Below are 12,368 nucleotides of genomic sequence, written 5' to 3'. Positions count from 1 at the left end.
AATGTGGCCAACCCATCAGAACTGTGTTTTCTGCAATAGAATTTGAATGCTTGGCAGTTTAGCTCAAGAAAGGACCTCAGTGTCTGGTACCTTATTTTGCCAAGTGATCTTCAGAATCTTCCTAAGGCAATTCAAACAGAAACGATTCAATTTCCTGGCATGGCGCTAGTATACTATCCAGATTTCACAAGCATATAACAATGAGGTCATCACAGTGGCTCCATAGACCTTCAGTTTGGTAGGCAGTCTAATACCTCTTCTCTCCCATTTTCCTTTGGAGCCTCCCAAACACTGAGCTAGCTCTGGCAATGCATGCATCAATCTCATCAACTGTGTGTACATCCCTGGAAAGTATACTGCCAAGATGAGTGAACTTATCCACAGCATTCAAAATTTCATAATTTGCTGTAACCAACAGTTTCACATATGGATGGTGTGGTGCTGGCTTTTAAAGAACCTTTGTTTTCTTTTAGGTCAAAATTAGCACAAGCAACAGAGAATCAATTCAAACTTTGCTACATCTCAGCCTCCAAGGCTGCATTGAATGTACAAATACTCATTAAACAAAATATCGTGCATCAGTTCTCCTTCCACTTTACTCCTAGCTCGTCACCTTTTCAAGTTAACTAATTTATTGTCAGTGTAGTAGCTGACCTTAATGTTGTTTTTGTCCTCATTGAAAGCATCTGACAACATTGCTGAAAACATCATGCCAAAAAGCATGGGAGAAAATAATAACCTTGCTTCATTCTGTTGGTGACTGGGAAAGCACAAGAGCATTGTCCATTATCCAGAACCTGGGCAAGCATGCTATTATGAAACTGATATACAATACTGATGAACTTCTCTGGGCAACCAGATTTTGCCATGATCTTCCACAAACCCTTGCAAGTGACAGTATCAAAGGCCTTGGTCAGATTGACAGACATTGGTGCAGACTTCTGTTCTGCTCCTGGCATTTCTCTTGAAGTTAGGTAGTAAACACCATGTTAACCATTCTTTGGCCCCTTCTGAAGGCATATTGGCTCTCAAGTAGATGACCATCTTCCAGGTGAAGAATTAACCTATTAAGGAAGACTCTGGCAAGAATCTTGCCAGCAATGACTAAGAAAGAGACACCTCTTCTCCCCCCATGATTGTCACAAGACAATCTACTTCATTTAACTTTATAGAGATGGACAGTGAAGGCATCCTTGAACTACTTGGGGATAACTTCCTTTTGCCATATAACTTGGAAAATTTCCATCAATTTTTGTATAAGCAGTGGACCCTCTGCCTTGTGTGTCTCAACTAGAATCAAATCGGTACCAGGTTCTTTGCCACATGAGAGGAGCCTAATGACATTCAGAATCTCTTTTTGAGGAAGTTTAGCAAGGAATTGACTTCAACCTGAGGTATATGATCAGTGGCTTCAGCATTGATTGATGATGGTCTGTTGAGAACACTATGGGAGTGTTCAGTCCATCTCTCAAGGATCATGTCCTTTTCACTAATCAATATGGTTTCACCAGCACTGGGTATTTGAGATTCACCGTAGGTCTTTGGCGCATTAACAGCCTTCAGGGGATCATAAAAGCACTTTGGATTGTTACTGTCAGCGTAAAACTGGATTTCACCTGTCTTCTCTAAGTTTCACTTGCACTTTACTCTTAATGGAGTTCTAAGAGATGGATCAATTGTCCAGCTGGTAAACCCTGTGGAGTTCTCATTTTTTCCTTTAGCAACTTCTGAATTTCCCCATCATTTTTGTCAAACCAGTTTTGGCATTTGTAAGTGTTCTGGACCAGATGAGTTAATGTGATACTATACATCAAATCGCTGAAAGCTGTCCACTTTTTTTCTGCTCCACTTTTGCCAACCACATATTGGCTCAGCTTTCCCTCCAAGTTAGTAATGAAAGAGAGATCTAATGTATTGATATTAAGTCTTCTGATAGTTGTCTTGCCTTGGGGCTGCCACTTTTTTGAATGCAACTGTTTAGCTTGGAGAGGATAAGTCTGTGATCAGTTCAGCACTCTGCATCATACATCGCCTTCATCACTTTCACATCCTGTCTGTTTTTTTTTCTATACAATGCCGGTCTATTAAATGCCAGTGTTTGCTGTGACGGTGCATGCATGAAGTTTTATTGCATTCAGAAAAATGGAAGACAGTATTGGTGATGAGAAGGTCATGAGATGCATAAGTCTTCAGTAGTAAATGACCATTGCTGCTGCTGTTTCCAACTCCATTCCTCCCAAGGACTCCTTGCCGTGTCTGATAGTCTGTGCCTATTCTTGCATTAAAGTCACTCAGAATTATAAGCTTATCCTTTTTTGTCACATTGATGATGAGGGTTTCCAGATCTTCATAAAATTTTTCTTTGACCTCATCAGGATTTGTCAGGGTGGAAGCATAGACACTGATGATGGTGGTATGGTGTTTTCCTGCAAATGGCAATCCTCATTGTCTTGAGCCTGTCATTCATTCCTTTTGGGGGTCACATAAACTTGTTGACTAGATTAGTTTTGATTGTAAAAACTTTACTAGCTTCACAGCACTTTTCTTCACTGAGGCCACTCCAGAAAAACACATATCCAGTTCTGATTTCAGTAAGCTGGCCTTCATTTGCTAGCCTTGTTTCACTCAGGGCTTGGATACCTGCTGATTTCTCTTGCAGCAAGAGCTGTTCGTCTTTCAGGTCTACTGCATTTCTTGTCCATGTGCACATTCCATATACCAGTGGTGAGGGGAGTCTTCTGTGCAAAAGTTTTTGTACATTTTTTTGTTTTGACTGCAAGGCTAGATCCCCACTTGCCATTATAAGCAGGCCAGGGCTGGGTAAAGCAGACAATTTTTAAGGCATCTTTTCTAGCCTCGCACCAGGAGGTGAGCAGTGTGGTCCTTCCAAAAGGCTGGTGAGACATCCAAGGGACTGCCCAATCCCACTGCTACTTCAGTGCAGTAAGAAAACAACCCTATGGCCTGGGCCACCTGTGTGCAGTTGTCATTGTAGCTCTCAGTGTATCCACATCTGCTGCTTCATCACTTGTCTGTTGCCACAGGACTTTGAGGTAGATGAAAGTGGTAAATGATATGGGTGATGTCTTTTGATTCGCACAGTTAAGTGAGGAGTTAAGTGAAGCAGAGTTGTCCTTGATCATCAGCCTCACTCTCTCTTCCAGAGTCATTGGAGTCCAGTGGCAAGACAAAGTCAAGGGATCTGGTGATGGCTTGGGATGCAGTGGATGACCTTGGCATCTTCTATGTCTAACCAAGCTCTTAAGCACTCTACAGTGCTACTTCAGGTGCCTTATCTCCCAAACATGTCAAAATTATGCAAGATTCTTTTAAAAGACATAAAAGCAGAGAGAACCTTGGTCAATAATTATTAATATCAGATGAAGCGTAAATAGGGTAATATATGCTCAACTCTTCACTCTTCTGAAGTATTCTCTACTCTCTTGAAGATCATCAGACACAGAGTACAACTCACAGGGGGATTCCAGATAGATGGTGGGATCCTCTAAATGCTCCTGTATGTGGATGATGTGCTGAACTCATCAAGCCTTAGAATACCAATCATTCTGTATCATTCCAAAGAGTTTGACCTAACTATCTGTACAAGAAAAGGCAAGTACATCAGGAGTTTAGCAAGCTACAAACAAATCTGGCTCATTTACTCTTGTATGGCCAGCCCTCTAAGAGTGTTCTTTACAATTTTAAATACAATAGAACTCTATTTAAAAAGATAAAAAACCGTTCTTAACTTGCAGGCTCATACAAACGAATTTAGCCAAGACTGGAAGTTATTGACCTCGGAAGTAGTTGAATAATGCTTATTGCTCATATCATCCTATGCGGTTAGATGGACAGCTTTTAGCTCTTCGATAGTATATATTTCTTGGACATACAGTAGATGAAGAATGACTTCAGTATAGAATTGAACAGGAGGAAGAAGAGAGAAGACTGAATTGCCTTTGGGAAATTTCAGATTTCTTTTAGTGATGCAATTTTTTCCCTGAAAGAAAGGCTCATCTTTTAAATTCCAATATTCTGGTGTTACTGTATGTAATCTACTGTGACTGTGAATCCTGAAATACTAAAATCCCTGAAAAATTGAAATTTAGGGTCACCCAAAGGACAATGGATAGGTGCATAGTGGGTATGAATAGGCTTTATGTAATGTATCATAAACACTAAATTGTAATAAATGTCAAACTTGAAGTTCATGACAGGATTGATAAACATGAATAGGTTGCAGTTTGCATCATTTAGAAGGACTGATCACATAGAAAAGATCACAGATCCATTTAAGTTTTGGGATATTTATTATTCATTCATTTGTTTACTTGTGGATCCATTTAAGAATTCAGTGTTGGGATTAGTAAACTCCTAAATTTTGTTCCTGTCATCTGATACATTTTTATTGTTCGAGCGTTGAATTTGCTCAATTTTTCCACATCACAATCCTTTACAAATAAACCTCCTCAAAACTGAACTCTTGTAATCAATAAATAAACAAAAACAACCAATACAATGAACATTTCTTAGAATGTATACAACATTCTGTCCCTACAATACTTTCCCCATCACATTCCATCCCCCAACCTCTCTTCTAAGAGAAGGTATGTTTCATAATGTGTCCTTTGGATACAAGAGCAGTCATAAAAATTACTGATAGTGTGCCTTTCTTTTAGTGTTATTTCATTTTCATTTTGTAGTTGTTTTGTATTATGTTTTACCTCCTTCATTCTACATCAGTTCATGTAAGTCTTCCCATGTTTAGCTGAGTTTTTCATTCATTATTTACTTTACAATAATATTCCCTTACATTCATGTGTCACAGTTTATTCAGTCATTTCCCATTCAGGAAGCACATTTTTTCCACATCTTCTCTTTCATAGAAAGTGCCTTTTTCCTTAGTTAGAAATTTAAGTTCTGAAAGGTATCCTATTCCAGAATAAGTGTGCTCTATCCACATTAAAAATTTGTTTATCAGTGTAACTACCTTCTTCAGCTGTTTTCTTCAAAACATCAGGATATTTAGCTGCCATGTCCTCATCTGCACTGGCTGCCTCTCCAGTAATCTTAACATCGTGCAATTGAACTCAGTTTTTAAAGTGATCAAAACAACCATCTCTGGCAGTAAAAATTTATTCATTATCCACTTCATTTCTGGTGTTTTTTTTTAAACTGCCTTAAATAAACTTGAAGCTTTTGTCTGAAAGACTACTCCACTAAGAGGGATGTGTTATTGTTTTTTTAATTGCAATCTTCAGTCCATACAGCTGAAAAACATTTCATTTCTGTTATTGTAACACTTCTATTCCTTATAGTTGTTTACAAGCCAGAGTGGCTATCAGGGGTGGGGATGAACACTGCAGAAAAAACAATGGCCTTCAGATCATAGATTTAGATCACAGATTTAGAACTGGAAGGAGATGTCATCTCTAGGTCTTCATTATACAGATAAGGAAACTGAAGCACTGAGAAGTTAAGTCACTTGCACAAAGCAAATATGAGATCTGAGATTCAATTCCATGTGCTCTAACTATAAATCCTGTGCTTTTTCTGTTCACTGCCCTAATTTTTCATAGTTCTGTTACTTACTAGCTTCTTTACCTTTGGCAAATCACTTACTTAACCTCTTTGGGTTTCACTTAATTCATTGGTCTATCTGATTTCAAAGGTTTCCTCAAGCTCTGACATTCTTTTGCTTTTATGAAGACAAAGAAACATGGTATCAAGACTATTGTTTTGTGGACTCTGGATTTACTCTTTGTTACACTTAATCATTCATTAACTTTGAAAGTGCTTTTAAAGTCAGTTTTAAAATATCCTCCTGCTAATGGAACGAAATGCAGGGAAAGGTGGCCTAGCCATTCCAGATCCTAAATTGTATTATAAAGCAGCAGTCATCAAAACTGCTTGGTACTGGCTAAGAAATAGAGTGGTAGATCAGTGGAATAGGTTAAATATGCAAGACACAGTAGTCAGTGACTATAGTAATCTATTATTTGATAAACCCAAAGACCCTAGCTTCTGGGATAAACACCAACTCTTTGAAAAAAAAAAAACTCTGGGAAAACTGGAAGAGAGTATGGCAGAAACTAGGCATAGATCAAAATCTCGCACCAATACCAAAATAAAGTCAAAATGGGTTTATGATTTAGATATAAAAGCTGATACTTTAAGCAAACGGGGAGAGCAAGGAGTAGTTTATCTATCAGATCTATGGAGAACAGAAAAATTCATGACCAAACAGGAGCTAGAGAACATTATGAAAAGGAAAATGGATAACTTAGATTACATTAAATTGAAAAGTTTTACACAAAGACAATGCAACTAAGATTAGAAGGAAGATAGAAAATTGGGAAAGAATTTTTACAACCAGTCTCTCTGATAAGGGCCTCATTTCTAAAATATATAGAGAATTAAGACAAATTTATAAGAATACAAGCCATTCCTCAATTGATAAATGGTCAAAAGATATGAACAGACAGTTCTCAGATGAAGAAATTAAAGCCATGTATAGGCATATGAAAAAATGCTCTAAATCACTACTGATTAGAGAAATGCAAATCAAAATATCTCTGAGGTACCACATCACACCTGTCAGATTGACCAACGTGACAAAACAGGAAAATGATAAATGCTGGAGAAGATGTGTGAAAATTGGAACACTAATGCATTGTTGGTGGAGTTGTGAAATGATCCAACCATTTTGGAGAGCAATTTGGAACTATGCCCAAAGGGCTATAAAAATGTGCATATCCTTTGACCCAGCAATAGCACTTCCAGGGCTATATCCCAAAGAGATCATACAAATAGGAAAAGGACCCACGTATACAAAAATATGTATAGCAGCTCTTTTTGTGGTGGCAAAGAATTGGAAATTGAGAGGATGCCCATCAACTGGGGAGTGGATGAGCAAGTTGTGGTATATGAATGTAATAGAATACTATTGTGCTATAAGAAATGATGAACAGGTTGACTTCAAAAAACTGGAAAGATTTGTATGGTCTGATGCTGAGTGAAGTGAGCAGAACCAGGAGAATGTTGTACACAATAACAGCCACGTTGTGCAATGACTAATAGTGATAAACTTAACCCTTCCCAGCAATACAAAGATCTAAGAAATCTCCAAAGGCCTCGTGATGGAAAATGCTATCCACATCCAAAGAAAGAACTATGGAATTTGAATGAAGATCAAAGCATACTATTTGCTATTTTTTTCTCTTCTGTTGAGTTTTGTTTCCTCTTTCTGGTGGTTCCTCCTATTGGTTCTAATTTTTACTTACAACATCACTAATCTGAAAATATGTTTAATAAGAGAGAGAGAGCATGTGTGTGTGTGTGTGTGTGTGTGTGTGTGTGTGTGTGTGTATGTGTATCCTATATCAGATTGTGTACCCGTCTTAGGGAGGGTGGTAAGGAGGAAGAGGGAGAAAAAATTTAAATTCAAAAGCATGTGGAAGTGATTGTTGATAAATCAAAATAAATTAATTTTTTTAAAAATGTCCTCCTGTTCCTATAACAAATTTTAAAATGTTTTTTTAATTTTTAAAAATTTTAAAATTTAAATTGAAACTGAAGGAGATTAAGTACTTCTTGCTTGTCCAAGGTTGTACGTTCATGGAGAGAATGAATAAATCCATAGTAAATAATCAAGCAGGCCCACAGTCCTGCAGGCTAACAATAATGACAATTCATAATTATAGCTTGATGTCATTGATGGCTTTCTTCCCCTTCTCAGGTTGCTGCTGTTGATCTTTTAGTGCCTGGAGTTGGAGAACTCTTTGGAGGAAGTCTGAGAGAGGAACGTTTCCATTTACTACAGCAACGGTTAGCAAGGTATGGAAAACCCTTTTACCTTGACTTGTCAGAAATAGCAGAAAGTATAGCCCAAGAACCAGGGTCTAGCTTAGAAGATAGCTAGTGTTAGTTATATCACATATTCCATCAAGGGAGTGGTGTTAGTCAAGATTTTCCTCAAGGGCCACACCTGGTTATTAATAAAAGTGTGTTTGCCTGTGATTTGTATGTAATTTGCATATTTTCCTTATATGCCTAAAGAGACTGTACCCTATTCTTGAATAGTTTTTCAATTTAAAAAAATGTTGCATTGCTCCCTTCTGCAATTTTTTCTTCCTTATATATTTCTTTTTGTTTTACCTACTAATTATAATTGCTTTAACACTGTACGAACATGAAGAAAGAATTGGGATGTGATGTCAAGTGTCACTAAAACTTTTTCTGAGTCACAGCTTGGAGCATGATGTGGTTAACAGAAACAGCATTAGATTTAGAGCAGGAGTTTTACCTGGGGTCCATGACTCCCAAAGAGTATCTGAACTTGAAATTTTACATCTTTGTTTTCAATAATCTCTAACAGAAATTTAGCATTTCCCTAATTCTGAAAAGTGGTCCATAAGTTTCAGGAGACTGCTGCTGGGGTCCACGACACAAAAAAGGTTGAGAACCTCTTGTTTAGAGGCACAGGACCTGTCCTTCAGTCTGGGCTCTACCACTTGCTAGTATTGTGACCCTAACCATAAGTAAGTCTCTTTGGATCTCGATTTCCTCCTGTGAGAAATAAGACGATCAAACTAGATGATCTTAAGGTTCTTTCCAACTCTAAACCTATGAATTCTAATCCTAAATAAAATTCTCTAAGTACTTCCTTATTCTCTTGAGATCTACTTTCCATTAGTGTTGCTGTCTACAGTTTGAAAGACTGGGCATATTCATCTTAGAAAAGAAAATGCGTGGCAGGGCTATAGAGGGGAAGAGCATATGATAACTCTCTTCAAATATTTAAAGTTTGTCATGTAACAGGATTAGACTTGTTCCACTTGTCCATAAAGTATGGAATTAGGATCATTGGATGCGAGCAATAGGGGACCAAATTGACATTTACTGTAGGAAGAGCATCATTTCAGGGTGTGTGTGTGTGTGTGTGTATACGAACATATACATATACATGTGTGTATGTGTGGTAGAACTGAGACTCAAACCAAGGTCTTTGGATTCCATGTTTAGCATTCCTCATGCTCATTTTTCAAGACAGACAAGATAGCAACACAGTAACCAACAATGTGCTATCCATTGCAATTCTGTAGTACTCAGACCAAGACAAACTAGGTCAATCTCACTCCACAGGCTCTGCAGCCAAAGAGCCATCATCCTAAAGTTCAAAAACCCAGAGGAAACAAATCAGAGAGGTAGAGAAGTCAGCAGAAGAACATAAGGGAATCAGGGTAAGACTAAGGAGGAAGCCCTGCCCCTTGCATGCTTCCCCCTCCTCCTCCCCACCTCCCCAAAAAAGAAAAAAGTATAGCAAAGGACTAAGCCTGCACTACCAAAACTGGAAACATGAGTATATCAAAGAAAGCACCAATAAAAAAATACTGCAAACTTAGAGGTTCCTGAAAAGGAAAAATAATTCCACAATTTTTGTAAGCAGAAATTCAAAGGAAAAAATGGATTTTCCACAAGGACTCCATAACTACCTAGTAGAAAGGAAGCAAAATATTAAAACAATGAAATAAAAGATCTAAAGGAAAATAATTAGAATAAATAGTTTAGAAGAAAAAGTGATAAACTTAGATTTAAAAAATGAAATCTTCTTATGGAAGAAAGCCATAGTTAGTGGGGATAACATAAATGATGATCCTTCACAGGAGGCTGAAAAGGAATGAATCATTTAGGAGAAGAACCAGAAGCACGCAGTGCCACAGTAACCCACAGAGGAGAGAGTAACTAGGAAGTGGAACCTACTGCCTCCAAATCAGCCATTCTTTTCAAGAAATTTTGTATAATTTTAGCTGTAATTTTAATTTTAAAGGATAACCTTTAAAGTAGCATTTTGCTTTACTAAAATCAATAGTTTTTATATTCAAATCTTACACTTCAGAATCAGGTGGCTGCACAGAGAACTCACTAAAAGCTCAGATTTTTAAAATACATATATAAAAATACAAATAAAGATGGATTTTTTTAAAAAGTTGTCCATTTCTCTAAGAACAATACCAGAATGCACCGAGACTGGCAATATATGCTAAAGGCAACAAAGAGGGCTTTTTAGGCTTTTTTGAGGACAAGAAAAATAATTGACAATGATGAGAAAGCTAAACTCTTATTTTTCTATTCTTTTCTCTCATTATGACAAAAATAGAAAAATAATGATTAAAAGAGAGTGGAAACCCAGAGTAAGTCAGGATATGTTAGGAAAAAAACTTCGATGTCCCTGAGGTCAGGTGACCATACCCAATTGAAACACTGCTGAATGGGAAAAGTATTGCAAAAATGAAGAAACGCAAATTTCAAATTAGGCAGATGGCCTGATTTTGAGAGAGAGAAAGAGAGAGAGAGAGATCTATAAACTATATGATTTCCTCTCAGAATTTTAGAAGACACTATTAAAAGGACCCTTAGTTCTGTGTCTCCATTCCAGGGTGGAGAGAAGAGCTTGCAGTTGGTTGAAAGGGAGCAGGATCCTGCCTGAGCATGGGTCACAGTTCCAGGGAGGAGAAGAATTGTCACCTAAGAGCAGGGACCCCACTTGTGGAAGGACCAGAGTTAGACTAGGAACATAGTGACCATACCTTCTCCCAGGATCACCTTGAAAACAATGAAAATTTACAGACCCCCAGAACTAGCTATGAAAACAGCAGAGTGTTGGAACAATGACATCCCCCCAACCTTTAGCGAGCAGAGCCTAACACTAGCATAAAGTCCAAGGTCAAGAAATAGTCTGGAAAAATGAGCAAAAAGCAGAAAAAATAAAACCTGACCATAAAAAGCTACTGTGATGACAGAGAAGCTTATCCTCAAAGAAGAATGCTGATTGGACATAAGCCCAACAAGAATGTCTAGAATACATAAAGAGATTTTCTTTTTTTTTCTTTTTTTTTTAAATTTTATTAATTTATTTTGATTTATCAACAATCACTTCAATATGCTTTTGAGTTTAAAATTTTTCTCCCCCTTTCTCCCCACCACCCTCCCGAAGACAGCGCACAATCTCATATAGGCTATACATTTACATTCCTATTAAACATTTTCACATTAGTGATGTTGTAAATAAGAATTAAAACCAATAGGAGGAACCATTAGAAAGAGGAAACAAAACTCAACAAAAGAAAAAAAAATTATAGTGATTCACCTTCCATAGTTCTTTCTTTGGATGTGGACAGCATTTTCCATCACGAGGCCTCTGGGGATGTCTTAGATCCTTGTCTTGCTGAGAAGGGTTCAGTTTAGCAATATTAGTCATCACACAATGTGGCTGTTATTGTGTACAAAGTTCTCTTGGTTCTGCTCACTTCACTCAGCATCAGACCATATAAGTTTTTCCAGGTTTTTCTGAAGTCAGCCTGTTCATCATTTGTTATAGCACAGTAGTATTCCATTACATTCATATACCACAACTTGCTCATCCATTCCCCAATTGATGGGCATCCTCTCAATTTCCAATTCTTTGCCACCACAAAAAGAGCTGCTATACATATTTTTGTATACGTGGGTCCTTTTCCTATTTGTATGATCTCTTTGGGATATAGCCCTGGAAGTGCTATTGCTGGGTCAAAGGGTATACACATTTTTATAGCCCTTTGGGCATAGTTCCTAATTGTTCTCCAGAATGGTTGGATCATTTCACAACTCCACCAACAATGCATTAGTGTTCCAATTTTCACACATCTTCTCCAACATTTATCATTTTCCTGTTTTGTCATGTTGGTCAATCTGACAGGTGTGATGTGGTACCTCAGAGATATTTTGATTTGCATTTCTCTAATCAGTAGTGATTTAGAGCATTTTTTCATATGCCTATACATGGCTTTAATTTCTTCATCTGAGAACTGTCTGTTCATATCTTTTGACCATTTATCAATTGAGGAATGGCTTGTATTCTTATAAATTTGTCTTAATTCTCTATATATTTTAGAAATGAGGCCCTTATCAGAGAGACTGGTTGTAAAAATTCTTTCCCAATTTTCTATCTTCCTTCTAATCTTAGTTGCATTGGCTTTGTTTGTGCAAAAACTGTTCAATTTCATGTAATCAAAATGATCTGTTTTCCTTTTCATAATGTTCTCTATCTCCTCTTTGGTCATGAATTCTTCTTTCTCCATAGATCTGATAGATAAATTATTCCTTGCTCTCCCAGTTTGCTTACAGTATCAGCCTTTATATCTAAATCATGAACCCATTTTGACTTTATTTTGGTATATGGTGTGAGATTTGGGTCTATGCCTAGTTTCTGCCATACTCTCTTCCAGTTTTCCCAGAGTTTTTTTTTTCAAAGAGTTGGTGTTTATCCCAGAAGCTGGGGTCTTTGGGTTTATTAAAATAATAGATTACTATAGTCATTGACTACTGTG

General features: G+C 37.3%; 1 protein-coding gene across 3 annotated transcripts in view; it reads left to right on the top strand.

Annotated features, from left to right (window-relative positions):
* Window positions 1-12,368, top strand: part of NARS2 (asparaginyl-tRNA synthetase 2, mitochondrial) — a 156,453-nt gene that overhangs the window by 127,853 nt on the left and 16,232 nt on the right. For all 3 annotated transcript variants that reach the window (XM_020972289.2, XM_020972288.2, XM_020972291.2), the window contains one exon: window positions 7,739-7,836. In XM_020972289.2, the coding sequence (XP_020827948.1) occupies window positions 7,739-7,836 (98 nt within the window). The remainder of the gene's footprint in view (window positions 1-7,738; window positions 7,837-12,368) is intronic.

The sequence above is a fragment of the Phascolarctos cinereus genome, unplaced genomic scaffold (genome assembly GCF_003287225.1).
Source record: "Phascolarctos cinereus isolate Bilbo 61053 unplaced genomic scaffold, phaCin_HiC Scaffold_726;HRSCAF=1367, whole genome shotgun sequence".
In the NCBI taxonomy this organism is placed as follows: Eukaryota; Metazoa; Chordata; class Mammalia; order Diprotodontia; family Phascolarctidae; genus Phascolarctos; species Phascolarctos cinereus.
Note: the sequence above shows the minus strand (reverse complement) of the source record. Positions and strands in the feature narration are given on the sequence as shown.